Raw genomic sequence first — 24,656 nt, 5'->3', positions numbered from 1 at the left:
TGGATTGTAAGAACATTAACTGTTCATCCAGCATGTTCTAGGGAGATGGCAGCTGTACTTGGAAGATATGAATATTCTAATCACCAGAGGGGTACTTCAGTTCTTCTGTAGTATAAAGCAGTCCTCACAAACATCCAATTTTAGATGCCAAGATTCTAAGCGCACCAGAACACGATTTTTATTGTGATTCCTAAGACACTGGATTCTAAGACACAGGATGCTATGTGCCTAAAAAATGAATATATTCCTCATTTTAATAGATCTAGTATTTGCACTTAAACCAGATGCTGTCTCCCCCTAAAAAAGCTTTAAGGCAACCTTGATAACATTTAATACAAGGCAGTTAAAAAGAGATCTCTCTTTTTAATTACGATAAAGGGAGAAATAAACTTTCATTCTGGGTTATCCATTCACTTCCATGAACTGGATACTATGAATCAGTCCCCTCAGACTTCAATTAACTTTGGACAAACTAAAGGAAATTTAGTTACATTGGCTCTGCTAGTTAGAAACTGAGCCTGTGAATAATGGTGATTCCACTTCTACCATGTTCCTATCCTCCCTGCCCGAGTACAGCTGAGATGGTTGACCCCATTCTTACACAGCTTCTTCAATGTGGCGTGTATGCCCTTTAGCTGTTATTCATCCTTGCCATAAAAGGTCTTGGCTCTCTGATTTCTGTGATCAAACTAGCTCCCCTTTGTCTAAAGAAGGGCTCTGTAGCCCTTCGTTTTGGGGCCCATGTCACCAAATGATATAGTTTGGCTGTTGTCTCCTCCCAAATCTGATCTTGAATTATAGCTCTCATAATCCCCACATATCATGGGAGGAACCCAGTGGGAGGTAACTGAATCATGGGGGTGGGTTTTTCCCATGCTGTTTTTGTGATAGTAAGTCTCATGAGATCTGATGGTTTTAAAAAGGGCAGTTCTCCTGCACATGCTCTCTTGCCTGCTGCCACGTAAGACATGCTTTTGCTCCTCCTTCACCTTCTGCCATGATTGTGAGGCCTTCCCAGCCACATGGAACTGTGAGTCTGTTAAACCTCTTTTTCTTTATAAATTGCCCCATATGAAAATGGACTAATACACCAAGTAACTTGAATGCCTAGTTTCGTTAAATGTATCATATACCACGCTTTCCTCTCCTCTCCAACTTTAAAAACATGTGGGAACAGCTGTAGGAATCGGTCTTGAATTATTTCCAATGATGTCTACTGAATATTTTAACATTCATTCCGTTATCCTTCTTTCCTCCCTTCCTTACCCTAAATTCCTTACTTACCACTTTGTCTTCAGAGGCAGTCCTTCTCTCATTCAAGGTCACACCTCCTCCCATACTTTAGTTCCCTAACCCTTCTCTCTCCTGCCTCCCGTGGGAAAATGCTCCCATCATTCCCAAGCTCTGCCCTCCTCTTCTTCTGGCACATTTCTCCAGCATGTGAAAATTAAAGATTTTTAAGTAAAAAGAGAAAACCAGAGTGAACACTGCACGACACTGTGTGAAGTAACCCCAACAACCATAAATATGTTTGCAAATATTTACATGTGTAGAGAGCATCTTTGGAAGGAAACACAAGAAACCAAGAAAGATGGTATCCTCCAGAGCTGGAAACACCACAGCCAGGGGAGAAGGTTAGAGAAGGGTTTGCTTTTCTCTATATGTCTTTTTCAACCCTTTGGATTTTGTATAATATACATGTATTCTCTATTAAAAATAAAAGTAATTAAATACACATTTTAATAGTCGCGTCTTCCAGAGTTCTACAAAATCCAGTGTTCTCCTTCTGCTACATGCTCCCTGGGTATATAAATTCATCCTCACTGTTTCAACTACCACCTGTGAGCTGGCGACTCACAGACCTAGTATCTCAGGCTCATATCCTTTCTACAAGCACCAGAGTTCTATCTCTCAGACTGTCAGACATTTACACGTGGAGATGTCACCAGGACCTCAACTCGACCTCTTCCATACCTCATTTATCATCTTCCACCTACTCAGCCCTTCAGGAAGGACCTGTATAAACACTGCTGCGTTAAAGGACGGACCTGCTGCGACTCCTCCTGAATTATCAGTCCCAGCTGCAAACAACTACTATCATCTTGTTTTGTAGTCACCAGCCCTGGGAATCATTCCTTCCTACCCTAGTCCCACAGAACTACAAAATCAAATAGGTCTGCCCTCCCCCGAAATATCACTCAGATCAGCCCGTCTACTTCATTTCTATCACCTTACTTAAGGCTCTAACCATCTCTTTCTTGGGTTCCCACGTAACTCCTCCCAACTTGATTTCCTTGTTCCACCATCGCTCTTTTCAAAGTTACCCTCCACACAGCTGCCCGTGTGGTGTATATTCATGTCAATATCACAGCCTCACTCCTGGCTCACACCCTTGAGTGGCTCCCTAGACTAGGCATGGAGGCAGCAACTCCGCAGTGGGTACCACACCCTTCCCGACCTGCCCTTGCTGACCTGGCCAGCCTCATCTCCTCTCATTCTTTGCCTTCTTAAGAAAGGTAATACAACTGCAGTTTCCCTCAAATAAACTCTGCCATTCCTCACTCTGACACCTTTGTTTATATTCCATAGGAATGCCCATTCTAACCTCTTCAGATTCCCTTCATTTTGGCTATTTTTTCACCATCATTGGAGACTCACACAAAGACCTAATGAAAGAACATTGAATAAAGAGATCCCGTAGCTATGAAGATTGATAACTACTAGACTAGGTCCAAAGTTATCAGATCAATTACAAAGTAAAGCAAGAGGATCATGATTTCCAGCTACTTTAATTCAGTGGTATCAGTAACTGATCTAGAACTTCTTTGACTGTAACAATAATAATATTGCACAATCACTGGAGGAATTTAAAGGAACAAGAGAAAACTCAAATTTTGGCTTCATAAGGTCTTACTGCCCAGCAAGACACATGAAAGGTCCTGAGTAGGTATTAAGAATCTACAGAGTTCCCTCCTGTAATATAACATCTACTAACAACTTTAACTTTAGACTTATTTAGCCGCCTTTTCAACTTGAGAACAATCTAATCAATTTGCTATGCAGGTAGTAGAATGACAGTGAGTCTTTGTCTCTCAGAAAGGCTACCTTTTCATTGCTAGGATCATACCTTGAATTTCAGAGCAAGTCTTGGTTTATTTAGACAGTGCAGAGAAAAATACATCTCTGTATTTGAACACTACAGACAAGTCAGGAGACTCAAGGCTTTAATCAATGCAAGAAAAAAAAGTAAACCTTGAGTTTGCAATGCTAAGGACACACAATGGGGCAAAAACCCAACATCTAATGGTTCTTTATGAAATAAAAATGAATCTGAATTATATGTGGTAATGAAGGAGAAATAGGATGCAGAAGTGAAATATTATACACTGGATATCTCACTAACGCCATTAGTCATCCAAACTTATGGGAGGCACTATGGGAAAAACTCAGTCAGATTTAGCTTTTACTCAGAGCTTTAGCCTTATCTTTGTGGCATAAACCAAGAATCAGAGAACACCAATGTGGGATACATATAGTGCCTGGGATTTGGAAAATGGGTTCTTAACATTCTAAATTTATGACAAAGCCATGCCTGGTGCTAATCAAGGCAGTTTGAAAAAGGGGAGTATTTTGAAAAGCAAGCAGGAAAAAAAGCTTTTGAAAGGCTTTTCTCTACGAGATTAGGTTTGTAAAAGAATTTTAGTCAAAAGTGCATGCATGTATGCTACAATTAAAATAAATTCAGCTTCATTTCAATTCATGTATTCGTTAATGCATTCAACAAATATTTATTGAATACTATGTGCAACAACCAGGAGAAAGGGAATTCTAAAGACAGAGAGAAGATACCTCTGAGACACTTCTCAAACAGCCATCCTCCGTTTTTCTAGGGGGTTGCAGGGAGGTGTCATGAATAAGAACAATTAATGGAATTAAATAAATATCTAGTCAGGAATGGTGCTCTCCAGGCCTCTCTCTTTTGCTAACTGTTATTTGGAGATAAATCACAGCCAAAGGAACACAAAATATATATATTAACAGATCAATAAGTATGCATCCAAAGGACTTGGGACAATCTCAATTTTAAATATCCTTTCTTATTTTCTCTACAAGTATGCTCGTATTTGTCAGATTGCATAGCCCAATGCTGACCTGGGACACAGCCAGCTAGCTGTGCACAGAGAGGGCATCTAAAGACTTCCTGGGTTTTCTCAGGAAGAATAGGAAATGGCAAATTAAAGGCTCCTTAAGCAACACTGAATTCAAGGGTAGCGAGGGCAAATCTAGGGCTTTGAAGCTCCTTGCGCAGAACTGCAAGAAGACAGGACTGGGCAAAGCAAAGAAAACCGCACGGGCTGTTTTCAGGAAGGGAACTCTGTGGAGACATTTCTTTGGAATTTGGTAGGAGGTCAAATAGGACAAGATGAAGGGAAAATGAAGGAAGCTCATCCTGATCATTTCGTGAAGGTCAAGGTAACTTACAGAAAGATTTGCATCAACCCCAGAGTCCTCATTTTGGAGCTCTAAGTAGCCCTGGTGTTATGTTTTTTTGTTCTTTTAGAGAACAAACCATCCCATTCTTGGAGAATGGTCTTGGATATCTTCCAAGGTAAAGTGGTTATCACTGCCCTACAAGTAGATGAACAGGTTTATTCAGGGACACTTAGTCCTCACAGATAGTCCCTTAAGTTAAGGAACATTCTGGGGAATATGCCTCAATTCTATGTAAATGACATTCACAGGGACTTAACTCTTCTTTATTATCTGGTTGAAGGTAGAGTTGCCTATTTAGAGTCAGAAAAGTCTGGATTTCAATTTAGTTCTACCACTGGCAGACTGGGAAATCTGGGGCAGGCTGTGTGAACCTCTCTGAACCTGTGTCTCATTCACCAAAAGGTGACAGTCTCTTCTCTATAGAGTTTGTAAGAAGATTAAATGACCTAAAATACGTAAAAGTGCGCTCAAAATAAAATGATATATAAATGATAGTTATCAGTACTCTTTACCAACATTCTTTGACCCAAGTGCAATGGTATAGAGAGAGACTATGCTAACCACAAACAAGGCAGGGCTCTTGACCAGTGAGCTCAAAAGATATATTACACAATCATATACTTCAAAAACATATTTACTCCTTGGTAACATCAAATTCTGTTTACAGTGTCAGTTCCAACTTTTTATTCCAATTTGACTTTGACCCCTACAATAATTACAGATTTAACATAAATGGATATTATTGATTATTCTCAATAAAGTGGAAAGAAATGTTTACCATGGTCTTCATTGACAAATGATCTTAAAAGTAAGGCCAAAAATAAAGCTATCATTAAAACAACAGCAACAAAAAAAGTTCAATATTATCTCCTGGATGGTACTCATGTGATGTTCTTACAGTATTTTCAGGTTTTTACCAAACATTTCCTGAGTATCCATTAAGTATTTAAACCATGCTAAGTACTATGGAGGATATGAGGATGATTAAGATACGGTCCATGCCCCAGAGACACACACTAGCTCATTAAAGAGAGGCACTGGTAATAACTGATAAAAAGGCAAACTGTCAAGGAATTTTCTGAGAAAGGTCCAAAGTGTTCTGGGAATAGAGGCAAAAGACAGATTTCTTCCAACTGCAGGGATCTAGCAGGGCTCCATGGGGAAAGTTATTTTGAGCAATGTGACGGAGGATAGGTGGGATTCCTTTGTCAGATATGGCAGTGATGGGTTAGAGGTTAGCAGTTAGGCTGAGACTCAAGCTTGAGCTTGACCCCAAAAGTAGATGAGAGCAGGATGTATTCAGAAATACTAGCTACAATAGCATGACCAGAATACAGGGAGAACAAAAGAAGATGGCATCAAAAAAGCAGGTCAAGAGAATATTGTGGAAGGGTTTGAATGCCCCGCTAAAAAGCTTGATTTTTTTCTACATGCAGAAATCCAGTGAAAGGGGGAATGCCATGATGGGTCTTGGTTCTGGCAAGATGTACAAGTAGAATCAGTATGGAGGATTTATTGGAAGGGTGGGGAAGAGACTAAAGGGAAGCCAACCAGATAAGGAGCTATGGCCATAGGTCAGAGGTGTTAAGAGCTAGAAGGCGGGCAGTGGCAGCAGGAAGCAATGGATGAATGGCTGTTTGCTTTTTCATCCTGAAGTGGCATACTCCCGAGGTCACAGACCTCAGACACACTGTGTTGCCTATGTTAAGAGCTCTTGGTGCTTGGGCTCAACCAAAGAGATGAAAGTACATAAGACCCACAAATCTGAGCAACAACTACTTTAAATCCTTGCTTAGTGGCACTTGTCTGAAGAAGGCACATTGTGAGTTAGAAGTGATCATGTGAGAAGACTTTTTAAACCAGGGACCTGTGACATAATAAATGTAACACAAAACTAAAAGTCCAATGATTTGCATTATCCTGACACCATACAATACCCCAGAGTTTTACATCTTTGTCCTCCCTGCAGTCATTGTGAGAGTTCTTTAGCCTTTTTCCTCTTCTACAATTTCTGCTATTTTTATATGAATGTCTTTTACAGGTGATGGCTGACAATTGGAATTGTCTCACTAACCTGCTATGATGGTGAACATAAATAATAATTTCTGCGTTTGATGATGAAAAATAAGACGAAACAATTGGTTTCCCAATATGACCAAGCCAATAGTCCTACTTTCTTAAATGTTTGAGGTAGAATAATACGGCCAAATACATGTAAAAAATCATATAATCATAAAATTAAATAACCTACTGTTTTCTTTAATTCTATTCTCAAATATAAAATCAAAGCCTCAGAGGCACATGCAGCAAGTCAAATACCACCATCAGCATTAGTTCCTTCACACCTAAAATATGAGTTCTTCATCATACTATTGCATTCATTGTCTTCTTTCAGATAACAAAAAAAAAAAAAAAAAGAGAATCTGCAAATGGAGCTAAACAGATTATTTTAGAAAACAATTAGACATAAAATGACTCTAAGTGAAGATTCCTGGCACTTTTCTATGTGTGCAAGTGTATGCACTCTGCATACCAATGACAAAGCTAGAAAGAAAACTCACCTGTTTTCTTCCTCAAGATCTGCTAGGATTCTCTCTAGCTCCCCTCTTTCCTCACTCTCTAAGGAAATCAAGATCTGGGCAGGACTACGAGGCTGGCTCAGGGGGGAGTCCTGGTTCAAACTTTGGCAGTAATGCTGGATTAACAAATGTTCATCATCTCTGGAAAATAAAATCAAAGGTTTTGGTTTTTTCCCCCCCTTATTTTGCTTTGGGGGTTAGGGACTCAGGAGTGTATTTGAAAATAGAAACATTTATTTGCTCTTAACAATTAATTAGACCTTTTTTCCTGCTTCTAAAGACCTTTTGATACTGTTGAGGTTGTGATCTACCATTCTATTGGTAACAATTCAAAGTGTTTTCTTGCTCAAATTTTCAAATGAAATTGATTGGCCTATTTACATGGATAAATGAAAGGCAGAATTACAGAAATACTGGGACTCTACATCGATGTTAGTCAATAGCTAAAAAATATTAAAAGACATAATAATCGCTGTATAATGCTTTGGCCACCAAGCCTGTCAAGATAATCTGTTCACTAACCCACGCTATTGTTGTACTGAGTAGGAAAAAATACCTTGCAGCTCTAAAAGTAACAGAGGAAATATTTTCTTAAGTGGAAGGCAATGTAACCAAAAAATATTGCTTCAGTAAGTCAGTTTTAACTTATATAAGTCATTGAGGCAGAATGACAACAACAATTAAACTGGAGATAAATGATTGTTTCATTCAGTTATTGTTTAGACAGATAAACAAAAATTGAGGGGAAAAAAGCCATTAAGGTGACTGATTAAAAGAAGACTGAACATCTCATTCCTCAGGGCAGAGTTTTTTCAAATTTAAGTTTTATTTATTTTAAAATTTATACATAATAGTTTTAAGGACTAACCTTGGGGGAAAAGGAGGCAAAAAGGCTTATATTTGGGGAGGCAGCTGCAATCTCTCCTGGAAACTAGGAGCTCTCTAATACACAGGACAAACTTTTTTCTGAATGCATTGCTCCAAGCTCCTGAAAGGCTTGTTTACCTCCAAGTTATAAGAATTTCATTCTGTCCATAATGACAGGCTAAAGCTCTTTGTTTCTGGTTAGATATCATTACGATGATACACTAATATTCTCCTCTCCATACCCACTTAATTTTCAGTTGAAAAAAAAATCTGAAATTTAGGAAAAAGTCCTCCTCATTTGAATTATTTTTGTCTATCAAGCCAGTTAACTGGTTTAGATGTGAAAAGCTGACTAAAAGTAATTATTGGGTATTAAAAACACATTTAAGTGAGGTCAACCAATCCACCAAACCACTTCCCCAAATGTGCCCCTAAAATGCCATGATTTTTTGCCATCCAACATTGAGTCAAAATAGATTTTATGTCCTCAGAATAAGCTAAAGCTTAGTTTAAAATAAAACAAAAGCAGCTTTACCACCTAATTTATCACACTCATTCCAAATTCTGAAGTTTTATTGCTAGAACTTGCCATGTTTAATTATAACCTAGAGTTGTAACTATACTTTTCTTCCTGTTCTCTTAGGCAGTCAATGAATGACAGCCACTGTTACACAGATACAACTTCAATTAATTTGAATGTGCTAGAGCTTCTAATATCAAAATCAGTGAGCCAAAGAAGTGCAAGCTATTTACATTTAGTTGATTCTTTGGCCACATATTTTACTGTCGAAGTATCTTATATATTAATACCATTAATACTTTTTCCCATAGCTAAGAAAGATAAGGCATCACAATTATGGTTGGGGAAAGGCTTGTTTGTTTGTTTGTTTGAAGTAACTAAGTCATATACAAATGACTGAGGGTTGACTTGATTCTTTATTATTAGCTTGATTGTTTATGTACCAGATTAGATTGTTTTTTCTCATGTCTTCAATAACTAGTTAACATATATGCCACTTTGATACTATTTCTTTTGGCCTAATCCTTATGAAGGTTCTTTTCTCATCTGAGCATGACTTTGTGCTGCCACACCAACTACATATGATAAATTTATCATTCTTCCCTTTGTCTATATTCTCCAAGATGGGTGAGATATCCATACTTTATCAAACTAAAAAGGCATCATAATACTTTGACTAGATTTCTTCTCTTTATGTTATTTATTCAGTTGGCAGATCCTTATTTTTTTCCTTCATATTTGCTTCAATGCCTGCTCTCTGTACCTCAAGCCCTGGTCAGCATTTACTTGGTTCATGGCAATGTTCCCTTATGCCCTGTATTGTGAACACTGCCCTTACTCTACAATGAAGCCTCAGTTTCCCTGCCATAGCTGTGTTGTTCCCTGTTGCTTTTAGCACCACTCTATCTCTGTCCTTAAAGTTTAACAGGGTTGGCTTATCATCCTGCTAATGAACTGCGACCTGAATTTGTACTTCTCCTCTGGAAACCTTTCATAAGATTTTCTCACTCTGTTTATCTTGTGAAGATGCTAAATCACAAAAATCGACTTCTTTGGATTTCTGAAGGAAAACGCCTAACTAACCTACCATATGTGAATAGCTATGCTATATCAAGATCACGTTTCCACTCCCCATGAGTGGAGAAAATAGTGCTTAGCCATCACTTTAAAATTAATATCCTATCCCTTTAAATATCTGGCAGGTTTGGTCAAAGATTAAGCATTACTATAGGTACTTGGGACTCTGCGATTTGTAATCATATGGTATGAAATAAGTTTAAGAATAAGGCAAACTATTTTTGCTACTCTGAATGCTAATAATGCCAGAATTTGGATGAGCTCATTCCATGCCAGGGCATTAAGAATTAAAGGAAAAAAGTAAATGAATGGCTCCTTAAAAGATCAAATGAATATGATGCTAATTCCTATATCCTGTGCTATCCTACCTCTAAATCCCTCAAAGCAATTTCATCGTCAGGAACATTTTGTAAAAAGAGATGGGATACTTACATGCTCTCATTAGGAGAGATGCTATCATTTAGATAAGATCCATTGCTGTTTTCCATTTCTGCTAGCCTGATAAAAAACGTAAAAGCTCATTAAAACTTATGTGACTTCTTATAATCTATTCAAGACCTAATCGAACATTCCTGAAAACTAAAGGATAAATCATGGCAAGAAGAGAAAGGAATCCTTCAAATTAAAGGATGTGTGTGTTGGCTTAACCATTTGAGGCAGTGTGTGGTAGACCACAGCTAGTTAGTAGCACTACATTTATGATATAAATTCTAAGGAAAGTTGTATTTCACTGTTTTCCCCCTACAGATCGATCTTGCTTTCACTGAGAACAGGTCTTTGTTTTCAGAAGAAAAGCTTCCCTAACAATAAGTGCACTCCCTACCTTACACTACCCCTTGTCTTTTAAGACAATTACTACTTTCCGCTGATGACAGACTTACACAGCTAGCTAATGCTTTTCGCGATTGGTAAACATGTCCAGCAGTTAGAATATTGACAAAGGATGGATGCACAGTAAGCTCTCGAAACATTCTGCCACCAATTTTTACCTTTAAAATCTTCTTCACCTCAGGCAGTTATACAGGTTTTTTGTTTGCATGTTTGTTTACAACTAAAAAAAAAGTTAATCAAACTCTTACGGATTGATTTAACAAGCATAAGATATTTTAAAATTAGTAATTCAGTTTTTAGGTATAAAAATGATCTCAAACACAAAGAAGGTGAGACAGAAAGGTCCAAGGATTAGGAAAATTAATTATTCTCTTATTTATAGTATGTCATGTAAAATAAATACACAAATGGAAAGCTGATGCTTTCATATTCTCTACATAATACAGTATCATTTTTTCATATATGAATGTCTGGTCTAGCAGTTTTCTAAGGAGGTTAGACTACTTGTAAGCCAATTTAGTAAATAATTTAGTAAATGTGCTCAGTATAAAAAAAAACATAGCAAGGCTACCGGAAATGTTTAAAAGCCAGGGTTAGGGAAGATTATTCTGGACTAATGTTCTTGTTGGTGACCAAAAACAACATGCAGTGGAACGGCATGCACGTTAGAGGGCAAGTTGATTAGTAGGAATCAGACAAGTTTGGGGAAAAAAGAAAAGATTTGTTTAAAATATTATAGGTTAGCTTTCCTTGGTTAGTTATTTCAATCAATATTTGCCTGGCATTCAACTAGTCTCATACCTGCTAGCATAATGTTCAATGCGTGAATGAGTATCATCGTGTGAAAGCTGAGGGGACGAGGCAGGCCTATAAGGCAGAAAATGTGATTAGTCACAGATACCATCCATTAATGGAGAAAAAACCCCACCACACAGTTATGTTATACACATGGCCTAGAATGCTTTTATTCTAATTCTATGGATAATGTATACATTTAGCTGCTCCTATATCTTAAATATTATCAAGTATTTTAAAATCCAGGTTTGTGAGATGATTTCTCATACTTCTGCTTTTATTAAAAGCCATGAAGAGAGGCCAAAAGCTTCTCTGGAAAATTCCCATCATAGAAAAGGTTGGGGGAGACAGTTTCTAGGTAGCATTTTGTCCTCCTACTTTTTAATTTCTCACATCCTATAGTTCTGAAATTGTGTTAGCACTATGTGGTTTAAAAATTTAAACAGTTTACACCTGCACCATTTATAGGCTATCTTCTTATTGAATGAAAGCTGTACATTTGCCTAGATACTTACAATTATTTTAGCTTCAAAGAGGCTACTCTAGTACAAGACTTCTTAAGACTCCATGTATCAAGATGTCTTGATCTATGCAATCTTGTAAAGAAGAAATGTATCTTCCAAGTCAGCAGCAAGACTATACTACTAATTTCTAGCACAAAATAGAATGACCCAGGATTATATTGTGAGGTTTTTAAAAAGAATGACTAAATTTCGTAGAATGTCATGATATCTGAAATATTTCTTAGGGATACTGTGTGCTAAAACACAGGTGAGATAATAAGAGGAGATCATCAGCAGGAATAGTCTATATGCTTTTTGTATATAAACACCTATCTTTTCTTATCTCCATAGGCTAGAATTCTGGTAGGGTTAACATTTTTTCATCCTTTCATATCTGATCTATTAATTATCCTTGAAGTTTTTATAGTATCTTTTGGATTAACCTTAGGAAAAAAACCATCTGTTCTGAAAACCAGTTTAGGCTTGTACTTTTTGTTTTAATTGGAATAGCACAAAAGGTCTCTTCCATTTCTCTGCTGACACAGAAAGCCCTTAGGTAAAGGCATAAATCCGAAAGTCAACAATAATGTAATTCAGAGAGGACCCTGGTTTAGCCCAATGTCCAAGTAGCACTGAAGGACTTGGCTGAAACACTAAGGAGAATGTGTTTGTTTCTTCTTACATTAAAAAAGAAAAAGATGTAGTTACCAGTAGCTAAGCTTGCATTAGAAAATGTGCCAGAAATTCCTATTTCTTAATATACTACAGTAAAATAATTACAACACACTACAGCAAATAACTAGGGAACTGGAATTCTTCCCTGAGAGATCAAGATCTTATTTATGAAACCAGTGTCATCTAGGTCAAGTGTAATCATAATCAAATTGAAATGAGTTATAAAGACGTTTAAATTGTCAAGAGGAAACAAAAGGATGACTACTCAATTTAATAAGCAGATCCAAAGATTTCCATGTGAATCTTCACTATAGTTTTGGAGAGTTAATCTGTTAATCTTCTAGAACCCTGGCATAGCCCATTATTAGAAAAATGCTAAGGTTTGTTTTGAAATCTTCACTGCAGATCAAGATAAATTAATACTTGGATTATTTGTATTAAAAGAACTATCTTTTGGAATAGACCAGTCTTTCAATTACATATTTTTTTAATAAGCAAAAAGCCTACCATCAGGGAAAATACATTAGTAGTGTTTTCCCTTATAACAGTTGCTACCCTGGAAGTGTATAGAAGAAAGAAAGCCTAAGACCTTGGAGCATAAGTACACCAAGAAAAGAGGCATATAAATCCAAAACACTTTAATACCATTTTATACAGAAAATCTTATACAGAGCTTTAATTCTTAGCCTCCAGGATAATTCCATGTTATTTTTCTTATTAATATCTGTGGCGCCTATCACAGCATGCATAAGCACAAGAACTTATAATAACCAGAAATCTTAAAAAATGTACACTAAAAGAGGCACTTATTAAGCCAGAAAATGAGCCAAAAGGGAGTACTGGTCAGAGATGAATCATTTAAAAACCAAGAATTAGTAAAAATACAAAGCCACTTAGTCCACAAAGAAAACTAAGTGCAAAGCCTTCTAAAACACTTCCAAAAGAAGGTAATAATACTGCTCCCCGCTTCCCACTTCCTAAATACAAAACCATATACCCAGAAGGATTACTTACTATTAGAGTTAATGACCCACTTGGTCAATTCTATCCCACCCACCACCACCTTATCTTTCATGAAAACTCTATTAATTAAAAGTTGACATTCATTTAGGTTTCAATGCAGAATCGCTCAAAGAATATTGTTTGACTGGCTACTGGCTCCCTTATCGACAAACAATATAAAGGCCTATGGTAGCTTTAGGTTAAAGTAATATGACAAACACAAGCAAATAAGAGTTTAGTCTAAGGAAAACCAAAAAGTCTGTATCTCTAGAAACTTTCAAATTCTGTGATCCATATCAAATGGATTAAATACTGTAATCATCAAAGGATTTGTTAACATTAGATAAAATTCTTGCAAAATAAAACACGTTAGGACCTGGCTCTTATGCCTGAATAGGATGGCTTTGTAATATATTTTATATAGTATTTATAATCCTATGAATAAATACTTTAAATATAATTACTGCTATTAAAGAAAACACAGACTTATACAGAGCTTTAATTCTTAGCCTCCAGGATAATTCCATGTTATTTTTCTTATTAATATCTGCTAGGTTTGTTTTCTTCCTCAAAATTAAAACTTGCCACTATTTCTGAATAATCTAACCAACTCTTCATAAAAAAGACAAATTGGGAAGTGTGTTTTAGTTGTTAGAAAAGATTTTTAAATAAAAGATGTTATTAATTTTAAAGTATTTCAGCGTTTAAGAAAGACAACATCTTCTACTTAAAATAAGTTACTTGAAACTGATTGTCATAATTTTTTTTTCTCATTAGCTTATGTGTAGCTCCTTTTTGCCTTTCAAGGATCTATTAATTACTCTTTATTATTTTGTGCTACTTTTATCTATGTATTCGTAACAACTGTTCTTTAGCATATTTGTCATTTGGATTTCTTACTTGGTTAAACTTATTTTAACATAGAGTAAATCCATTCACTTATCACGATCCAATCAAGCTGAAACTGTAGTGTATAAACTCTTTAAAAGTTTCTTATTTTTGAAAGGTTGTAACTTCTATAACAGACTACCTGGGTTAGAAAAAAACAATTTCCAAGAGGCAGAGGACATAATTGAATCTAAATAACTCCCAAAGTTCTTTAAGCACGATGATTAAATAAATCAGAGAATATACTACTTATAGCTACCATATCTCAAAATTAAGGGGCACAATAACGAAATTTTAAAAAAGAAAGGGAAGCCTTCCACTTCCTTTAGGCCCATAAAGACTGAAAATAAACCTCAATTAATAATTTGCATTTATCACTACAGGGTTTTTAAAAAAGAACCTAGTTTAAATTAAATTACACAGTGGAACAATAAAAAAGACTCAATAAAAAGAAATTGAATTCTTACATAAGCTTATCTTCCGAACTGGTCATTTCCCCTTTATACATAATAGAGCCGTCTGATTTTCAATAAATATTTAAATAAAGCATACTTTGAAATACCAAAAGTTTGTTATAACAACCCTACATAATGTAGTTTTAAAACAGGCACTTTGTTTGCTAATATATAAATCACAGGCCCCAAAAAAGAGTTTTCTAACATTATAAACTCTGAGATAAATCATCTGCTGGTATCTAACCTTAGTATTATTAATACACACCAATAATAACAACAAAGACTATAATATACTTTCCTCCTAGAGCAAAGGTATAATTATTTATGAGCTGAATATTTAGTTTGGAGAGGAGAGCAAAGTGAGTTTAGTTCAAAATTTGGAAAGCCTTGTATATAATGATTAGTCAAATAGCATGGCATAACCCGATAAACAGTCCGCACACCTCATTAAAATTATTCAGCTAAACTCAACATCATACTTTAAAACGAATTCTGCTGATTTTTAATAGTTCACTTATAACAGACCCTAAAGATTCTAAAAAGCATCGAATCTCAAGAAGTATGGCTAAAGAATGTTATGACGTAATCAGAAGGTTCTTCTTTGCTTTTATATGAAGAAATATATAAACATGTCTCCCAGGAATACAGCTAAAACTCCAGTAACTTCTTTGATTATAATTTGAATTCAAGCCAGGATTTCAGCTGGTTTGAATTTCACCTGGTGGAGGAACCAAAAAACCCACTCTGATTCTCCTGATCTGTGTAGATAGTACTTTCAAAGTCTCATCAAGAAAAGAATAAAACAAACTGAAATGAAGGAAAGGGAATTAATATGTTCATAAAACAAAACAAAACAAACAAACAAACAGAACAAAAGAAAACCAAGCGAGCGAATGTGTTGGTGGTAGCAGCACCCTTCAGCAAAAGTACTCACGCAGAATCTACTGGCCAGAAGTTGATCAGAGTAACGGGACTGCAAAACAAAAAATGAGGTGGTGAAGAGAGACACACGCAAACTCAGCTGCAAAAAAAATTTACTGAAAGGTCAAAATAAATAAAATCCAGCCAATTAAGTATGAACCATGGAAAGCAATAGCCAAACCAAGGTGTAAAGTGAATTAAAAGGAAAACAAACAGTTGTGTGACTGCCATCAGAGTTAAGGCAAAAAAGAGGAGCAGGTTTAAAAGAGGTGAAGACATCCCTTTGATCGTGAGAACCACTACTACTTACTGTGAAGTAGTTTTTTCCTGTGATTATATTTTCTCTTGAGTAGAAACAAGTGACTAGATATGACCACACAATGAGATACAAAAAGACACACATTTACTGATTTGTGAGAGAGGAAAATCAAAATGAAATACTGGAATCCCTCATTTGTAAACAGTCCCATATTTCTTATAAGGCTTGTAAGGCAATTAGTGGCTGTATTGTGTTGTGGTTTTTTTTTCCCCCTGTGAGATAAAGTTTAACTTTTGGAAAAAGAAATTGTCAAGTGAAGTGGGGAAATGGCAACTGGACATCAGCTTAGTTTTCTCTTTTCAGCTAACGTAAATAAAAAGAAATAGAAGAGACTGTTTGCATTTGGGAGTGAAGGAGGGTGTTCAGCTGAGAGGAGTTCAAATATACATCAAACAAGCGTTTGTTCTGCTTTTGCCACTACTCACGTTTCCATGTTGTCCCCCTCTAAGACAGTCTGCACTGGCAGGTAGCCCATTCGGGGATGCTTCGCAAAATACCTTTTGGTTCGAAATTTGTTTTTTAGTACCTTGGCAAAGTCTCGAACATCTTCTCCTGATGTAGTCTAAAAGGGAGATCATGGTGACATCAGATTTAGGACAGTATGATTTCAAAACTAATGACCACTCCAGTCTTCTGCCCCATGACACTTGTTTTGTAATTAAGGAGAGTGTTGTGGTCATGAGCAAAGGCTTTGGAATCAGACAAATGCGGCTCCGAAACCAGGCCTGGCATGTGCTAACTTGGGTGAGTTATTTACTTCTCAGAGGCTCTGATCATCAGTAAAATGGGAGCAATAACACCTCAACACATTGTTATGATAAATAAATGAAGCATACAAGCTTACTAGGCTACTTAATAAGTGGTAGTTTATAGGTCTTAAGGTCAAAAAGGTGATGTTAAATTTTACCACACTTTATGGTATTTTAAAAACTACTTAATGATAGCATGCTTCACCCACTAAATTTTGGTCTATTCACGGCATGGTACATTCTCAATCACTGACCATCTCTATAAGAGGAATAAAGGTGAGAAAGGCAAATATCTGGGAGGATCACTCTGATGATGGAAGAGAGAGATGCTCTAAAGCAGAGTTTCTCATACTTTGATGTGTATGGGAACCAGCTGCAGATCTCGCTAAAATGCGGTTTTTGATTTAGAGCATCAGGAGTTGGGGCCTGCAGTTTTGCATTTCTAATAAAGACCCAGGTAATGCCAATAGACATGTGATTGTTGGTCAACAGACCATATCTTGAATAGCAAGCATGTAAAGTTTAGAAAAGAGGAGAATGTAAGAATTAAAGAAAGAGAGGAGAAACACGAAGGGTGGCTCTACAGTAAACAGGGACAGGTTTATTTTAGAGAAAACAAACCTGAGAGGAGCCTGTCTTTAATTTTTATGGAGATTTGTACTCAGGTCTGTCTGGCCACCAAGTCTACACCCTTGCCATTGCACCAGTGATTTTTCACAGTTCTATTGGCCACTTAACATTTTCCTAAAACAACATCTTAGGAGATGGCTTCAACTCTTACTTATAGAACCTTGAGCAAATTATTTAACCTCAGGACCTCAGAGTCCTCATCTGTATAGAGGGGATAAAAATTATAGTACTTATTTTTTGCACAGGGTTGTTTAAAAGGTAAATGCCTACCATTTAGTAAGTGTCAGCATATAAAATGGATTTTTAAAATGTTGTTAGTATGTAGGACAGATAATGAACAAGTAACATTGATTAAAAGTGGTAGGTTATGAATTTGGGGGAACCTAGAACCATACCCCATATTCAACATGCCTCATGGCCGTAAGATCGCCCCATACAGCCTCTAAGGCTGTGCAAAATAAATGTGAAAAGATCTTCGATACATTCATGCACACAGAGTGAAAACCCTATTTATTCATCCAACTCATGTTCCATATGTGCCAGGCACTTCCCTAGGCACCAGGGATAGGGTAAATCCTGAAGCCTACAGTTGAGAGCCACTTTAGCTGGGGAACATCTGGGGAAGGGACAAATCACAGCATTACACATGATCTGCAGTACTGTACAAAACTGAAATGTATCCCAGGTGAACTAACTCTCAAGTCAGGCAGGTGTCTAACTTACCGGAGTGCAATATTCCACCATGGGATAGTGCATTTTATGGCCTTTTGCAACTCGACCAGAAAAAAAGCAGCTTTGGCAGATGTCATAATTAAAGTGCTTTAGACTTCTGTACCTGATAAAGAGCAAACACAAACACGTATGTATTTCTTCGAATCAAATTCCCAAAGAACACTCTTTAATAAACCTTCTACCACGTTCTAATTCGAGAAACAGAATGCAATGTTCATTAGTCCCACAAGGTAAGTGATTAACTTCCTACCTCCAGACTTCTCCGGTGCCTCTCCTACAGTATCAAAACATTTTGGCAGAAAGATTATCCTCTAAACATATGGAAGGAGGGAAGAAAAACTCAGCTCTTATTTAAACTCCACTAGGAACTCTTTGAGATTAAGTAGGAAGGTATTGGCAAATTTCCAGTCTTTTGAAAACCAAATACTCAAATTTACAAGAACTTCCAGGAGAGACAGACTGATGCCGTGCATGCCCCTTACCCATCATGGGGACAAGTTTTCTGAAGCAATTATTTTCAAAAAAATTGTCAAGATAAAGCAATTTCACAAGACAAAAGAAATGTGAACAAGAACTTGCAATTAAAACAAGTCTCACTTTAATAATGTTTTCTAATTGACTGATATGATTCATCTTCAAACAGTTACTCGAATGACCTCTTTTATCTCTATCTCTTCAGAAATCTCTCACCACATTACCTACAAATGATAACCGAAGCCCCGAGAGAAAATGAGAATTGGATTAGATGGAAGAATTTATAATTTGTAAATACCAGTTGGTACATTTCCTCCATTATCAGAATGTGATATTCTTTGTTTCATACTCTCCTGCCTTTTGCTTTCTCAGATAAGAACCTTAGCCAATTCACATAAACATATTTCTTATGTCACATATGGGGAAGTAGGAAGGAAAGCTATCTTTTTTAGATCCCAACCATCTTTCAAGAGGGGAAAGGAGGAATGAGAAGTGCTGAGTCCTAAAATAATGTAATTTGCTAAGGGCAAAAGAATTGCAGGCGAAAGTGCTCTTTCAGATCCTCCAAAGCATTATTCTTTAGTTTATAAAAATTTCTCCTGTATACAAAAGCCCACTAGCTAAGGAAGCAGAGAAAAGATAGCTTAGAAATCTAAAGCAGTCACTTGTGGCTTCCCTTCCCCACTCCCCACCCCCATGGCATCATTTTTACCTGCCACGAAACCAGGAAGGAAAGAAGGTATCTTGCAAGCACTGCCTACTCACTGTTGTCTATCTAGGCTTCAGAAACCTCTAAAAGTTTTTGTAAAACCTCTTTGTAAACAGCATGACTATGGAAGGATAAACACCAAAAGTTAAAAAGCACTATGAATAAAAAGCATGCAACAGTACAAGGTAGTTATTAGAAAATAAAGTAACAAAACCAGTTCACACATAACTGGAAAAGAGTGTTTACTTAGCTGCTAAGTGGATTCTGCACAGGCATAGACCATATAGCTAGTTTACAACTTTGTGGCTTACTCATCACTATGGAAACCTTGATGTTGATTCACACATTTAAGGACATCACAGTTTCAGAATTAGGATTTAGGATTACTGTTAAGTGATATTAATTCATTAAAAAAAAAAAATCCGGTCTCCCCAAACAGGTCAACAGGGCTAAAGATTTAGTTAGCCTTGTTTTCCATGATATTTTAAGAATATCAGAATAACCTGCTACGTTTCCTATATCTTTCACTTATAAATATATAAGGACTGGTTGTTTTTTAGCTGCTTTGTGAATCTTCCATTTACTTGCATACTTTTTATTCCTTTAGAAGTTCATTGGGATAATACACAAAGAATGTAATCAGATTCACAGATAAAGAAGTAAGTTCTCAGATGCTGAAAACAATTCTTGTTACTTAAGGGAGAAAAAAAAAATGGTGCAAAGTGAATGAGAGACTGAGCTACTATTATGGTTCCTCCCAGAATAGAATCATCTCTCAGTTTTATAACTGATGCTTGGGAAGTTTCTATAAACAGAAAAGACCGTGAAAAAGGAAAGATGGTAAAAATGTTTTGGTTCCAGGAAGGAGGAGGTACAGTTCATCTGTAATACCTCCGTGAAGACACGCGCTTTGTCCTGCTCAACCAAAAATGTGGTTCTGAAGAGCTGAAGAGTGAAGGTGGAAAGGGACCCCAGCCTAATAAGTGAGATTCACCAAAATAACCTAGCGATCAGGAGGGTGACAGGAATGATCGATGTTCCAGCCCAATCACCTTCTCTCCCACTTTGGAGAGGGACGAACTAACAGCAACTGGCACAGGAGATAAAAGATCAAGTCATAAAAAGGTGAAAAATGATGAGGAAAAAAAATGACATTTTTTTTTTGTTCCTAATACCTGAATCCAATGATTGGACACTCCTTGCAGATGTTACATTTGGCCTGATGCTTGGCAGTTTCTGCAGCAGCCACTCTGTGCAGGACGGGCAGCCACACCATGGACTGGGGTTCCAGTCTCATCCAGTCTAGGAAGAGGGCTGCTTCAATCTCTGGCTTATTATTAGCCTGCAAAGACAGGAGGGAGAGAGAAGGAGGACAAAAGGATGAAAGAAAAGAAGGCAAGATGGCAAAGGAGTTGTATATCAGTTCAATTAATAAGTTAAACAAAAAAGAAAGAAAGAAAGAACAATGGTTGCAAAGCTAGGCTGGCTTTTCACAGCTTGTTTCTGCAAATGCTCCCTAATATCCAAAGCGCTACCTACTCCTAAGGCTTTGGTAAACTGCCATTACTCTTTGTGGCTACTAGATGACAACAAAAGAAAACAAAACCAACAAATGAGAAAGGTAAAGCAAACTACACACCTGAGCGAGACTATGTTTAATTCTAATTTTTGAACTGATACATAAAAGTTAGCCAGAAGTGAAATGCAGGTGTTTACTGATAAAATTTCAAAGGAGGGGGATAATTGATTTTTTTCTAGATAATCTATTTCTCATAGAATCATAATGAGGGGCTTTAAAATTCATCTGGTTCCCAAGCCTCATCTAATAGACAAACTGATTTTGTAGATCAGAAAAGTCGCTTTTCAAAGGCCATACAACTAGCAGCAGAGCTGATAATAGAATCCAAACCTCCTGGCTTAGTGCTGTTTTCATGATGCCCTGTTGATTCTGTCTGCCTATTTCTCTCTCTCTTTCAAAGTCTAAATGTAAGAAATACCATTCATCCCAGAGAGGACAATGATCTCAACAATCTCAAAATACCATCATTTGATTTATATGTTACTATATTCATGAATTTTAATTATACCTTATTTTTTCCAACCCTATAGGATTGTTTTAATTTTTTATATTGTTAGATAGATTGACCCATATATTGACTACTTTTTTGCTCTTCATTGCTTTCTTTCATCTCCAATCTTCCATCTGGGATTAGTTCTGCCTGAAATATGTCCCTTAGAATTTCCTTTAGCTGTTGGTGGTGCATTTCTCAAGCTTTGATTGTCTGAAAATACTTTTTTTTTTTAAAATCCATATTCCTGATAGTTATCTTCATTAAATATATATTTTTTTGAGAATGAGTCTAGCTTTCTTGTCCAGGCTGGAGTGCAGTGGCATGATCTTGACTCACTGCAATCTCTGCCTCCTAGGTTCAAGCGATTCTCATGCCTCAGCCTCCCAAGTAGCTGGGACTATGGGTGCACGTCACCACACCCGGCTACTTTTTGTATTTTTAGTAGAGATGGGGTTTCACCATGTTGACCAGACAGGTCTCGAACTCCTGACTTAAAATGATCTGCCTGCCTTGGCCTCCCAAAGTGCTGGGATAATAGGCATGAGCCACCGTGCCTGGCCCAAGTATAAAGTTTTTGATGGAAAGGTTTTTGGGTCTTGTTTTTATTTTGTTTTTGAATACTGAAATATTACCCCACTTTCATGTATCTCTGTTGCTGTTGAGAAGTCAATAGTAAAGATGACTGTTGCTCCTTTAAAGATAATCTATCCTTTTCCTATCTTGTGCTGTGTTTCTAGGATTTGATTTAGACTGCTTAGGATTCACTGGACTCTTTAAACATGTGATTTAGAGTCTTTAATCAGCTCTGGAATCTTCTCATTCTCAAAACAAATAGTGCCTCTTCTCCATTCCCTCTCTATTCTACTTTCAGAACTCTGTTAGATAAATGTTAGACTTCTTCAATCTATATTTCTCTGAACAGGCCTTCCCTAGTTCCCCCCGTCTGCCCCACATCTTTTTAAAACATCCTTATTTGCTTCATTCTTTCTAAGTCCTTCTGCCTTACTGTCTGGGTATCCATTTCTCTTGCCAGACTGCTGTAAACCCATAAAGGTTTAAATTTTGATTACTGTACTTTTGATATCTAGAAATACTACTTGGTCATTTTTAAGGTAACTTCTCAAGTTTGTGGTTCCCTGCAGATATTTTTCAATGTTGTTTTTTTTTCTAACTATAATTTTAAAAAAATAATCTAATAATTCTGGAATATGATGTTATTGTAGGTCTGCTTCTACGGTTTGCTATTTCTTCTGGTTCTCATTCACCTTGACTTCTTTCTTTTTCCACCTTGATTTCTTGTGTGCTTAATGTTTTTTACTACGTACTAAATTGACCTTACAAATATTTTCTAGAGATAAATAAAAGTTTGAGCCTAGAATAAAAGTGCTTTCTCCAGAGATGATTTTCATTTGCTTTTGCCAAGAACCAAGAAGCATTACTTATTCCACAGCCAATTTCAGTTGAATATATGACATGGGAATACTTAGTATCACACAAGTGATGGGTATTTAAGCTGCAAACCCAAGTTGCTTCTCTTGTAATGTGGTTTGCTGATAAAGGACATATCCACATTTCAGATAGAAAAGCAAGAGGGTTTAGACTGACAGGTCATTTGGCTTATAACACTGATCACTTCAACAGTACTCCAGTCATTACCCCTAATTCTAAATTTAGCAACACTATAATAAACTGTTTAACTTTGGATTTCCTAGCTGCAAAATCATATCAGTTCAAACTTCTGATCAAATGTTACTGTTTACCAAAGACCTAGAATCAACCTAAATGGTACCCACCAGTGGTAGACTGGATAAAGAAAATGTGGTACCTGTACACCTTGGAATACTATGGAGCCAGAAAAAGAATGAGAACATGTTCTTTGCAGGAACATGGATGGCGCTGGAGGCCATTATCCTTAGCAAACTAATGCAGGAACAGAAAACGAAGTATTATATGTTTTCCCTTATAAGTGGGAATTAAATGATGAGTACGCTTGGGCGGATAGAGGGGAAAAACACACACTGTGGCTTATCAGAGGATGGAGGGTGGGAGGAGGGAGAGGATCAGGAAAATAACTAATGGGTACTCGGCTTGGGTGACAAAATAATCTGTACAACAAACCCCTATGACACAAGTTTACCTCATAAGAAACCTAGACATGTACCCCTTTTTAAAAGTTAAATTTTAAAAAGTTGTTACTGAGCACTTTTCTCTGTGTAGAGTTCCATCACAGAGGTACTTTGTGGGGAAAAGAACGTTTGTAAAGAATTATGGAATCTAAAGATGAAAAAGATCATGCAAGTCAATTCATCCTTTTGGCATGGCACCACAGAGCTGTAAGACTTTCAAGTTTCATTTGAGTCCAAACTCAGCATTCATTGAATCCAAACTCTTACCCATGCCAGTGTGTGCTTACAGCCACTACACCACCCATGTGAGAGAGCTAGGAAACATCCTTAGAAGGTGATCTTGAACACCTATGTCCAGATAACCCTGTCAAAAGTGTTTCATCACACTGAGCTGAAATCCATCAGCACAGCATATAGGAGTAGAAGTTCCAGAGTGAAACCACTGGAGTTCAGATCTCAGCTTCACCACTCACTGGCTGTGTGACCTTAGGAAAATAACTTTATCTCTCTGTCTTAATTTGTCTCTGCTACAAAGTGGAAATATTAATAGTGCCTACCTCATAGAGTTATTTTATGATTACGTGAGTCAACAAATGAAAGGCAATTGGAACTGTGTCTGAGACATAGCAAGAATTATGTTTGCTATTGTTATTGTCATTTTTATTATCCATCGACCAGCAACCCAGAAGTTCTTGTCTTTGAACAGCTCTTTAAATATTTTACCAGAGCTGTCTTGTCTGTCTATGCCTCTTCATTCCTATTCTTTTTATTTCTTCTTCATATGACATGGCTTAGTTTGCCATTGTCATTTAGAAAACTATTCTTCAAATATAATTGCTGAGAATGTACCTCTATTTCTCTGGACAGTGTAACTGGATTACTTTCTTTTGTTCTGTACTGTAGGCTCACATAGGGTTCCTACTCAACTAAAATCTCTGAGTCAGTGTTTCCCTGTATGTCCAGCAGATCAAATGCTTCATGAGAAGGTCAAATTAATTAAAGAAATACTGCACATTATATCTGCCTCTTAAAATTCTTAGTACACGTGAACATATTAAAAGCTGAGAAGGTCATCAGTAAAGAAACATGTTAATCAGCTCTGGAATCTTCCTAGATTCTGAGAATGAGAGAGTGAGAGAGAGAGAGAGAGAGAGAGAGAGAGAGAAAACACGCAAGAAAGAGTGACTGCTGAAGGGGCGATTTAATAACAGTTTTCAATTATGTGAATGGCTCTCGCA

The 24,656-nt window shown here is 36.8% G+C and overlaps 1 protein-coding gene across 7 annotated transcripts in view; it reads right to left on the bottom strand.

Annotated features, from left to right (window-relative positions):
• The window catches only part of DMD (dystrophin), a 2,258,239-nt gene that overhangs the window by 44,391 nt on the left and 2,189,192 nt on the right, over positions 1-24,656 (bottom strand). For 5 of the 7 annotated variants that reach the window (XM_037986581.2, XM_073013821.1, XM_073013822.1 and 2 more), the window contains 7 exons: positions 20,396-20,562; positions 18,029-18,140; positions 16,352-16,488; positions 15,621-15,659; positions 11,170-11,235; positions 9,970-10,035; positions 7,056-7,214 (listed from right to left, as the gene is read on the bottom strand). In XM_037986581.2, coding sequence (XP_037842509.2) covers positions 7,056-7,214; positions 9,970-10,035; positions 11,170-11,235; positions 15,621-15,659; positions 16,352-16,488; positions 18,029-18,140; positions 20,396-20,562 — 746 coding nt within the window. The remainder of the gene's footprint in view (positions 1-7,055; positions 7,215-9,969; positions 10,036-11,169; positions 11,236-15,620; positions 15,660-16,351; positions 16,489-18,028; positions 18,141-20,395; positions 20,563-24,656) is intronic. The other 2 variants (XM_037986587.2, XM_007991388.3) reach the window with 1 other exon arrangement.

The sequence above is a fragment of the Chlorocebus sabaeus genome, chromosome X, assembly GCF_047675955.1.
Source record: "Chlorocebus sabaeus isolate Y175 chromosome X, mChlSab1.0.hap1, whole genome shotgun sequence".
Taxonomy (NCBI): domain Eukaryota; kingdom Metazoa; phylum Chordata; class Mammalia; order Primates; family Cercopithecidae; genus Chlorocebus; species Chlorocebus sabaeus.
This window is presented reverse-complemented; position numbering and strand designations above follow the sequence as displayed.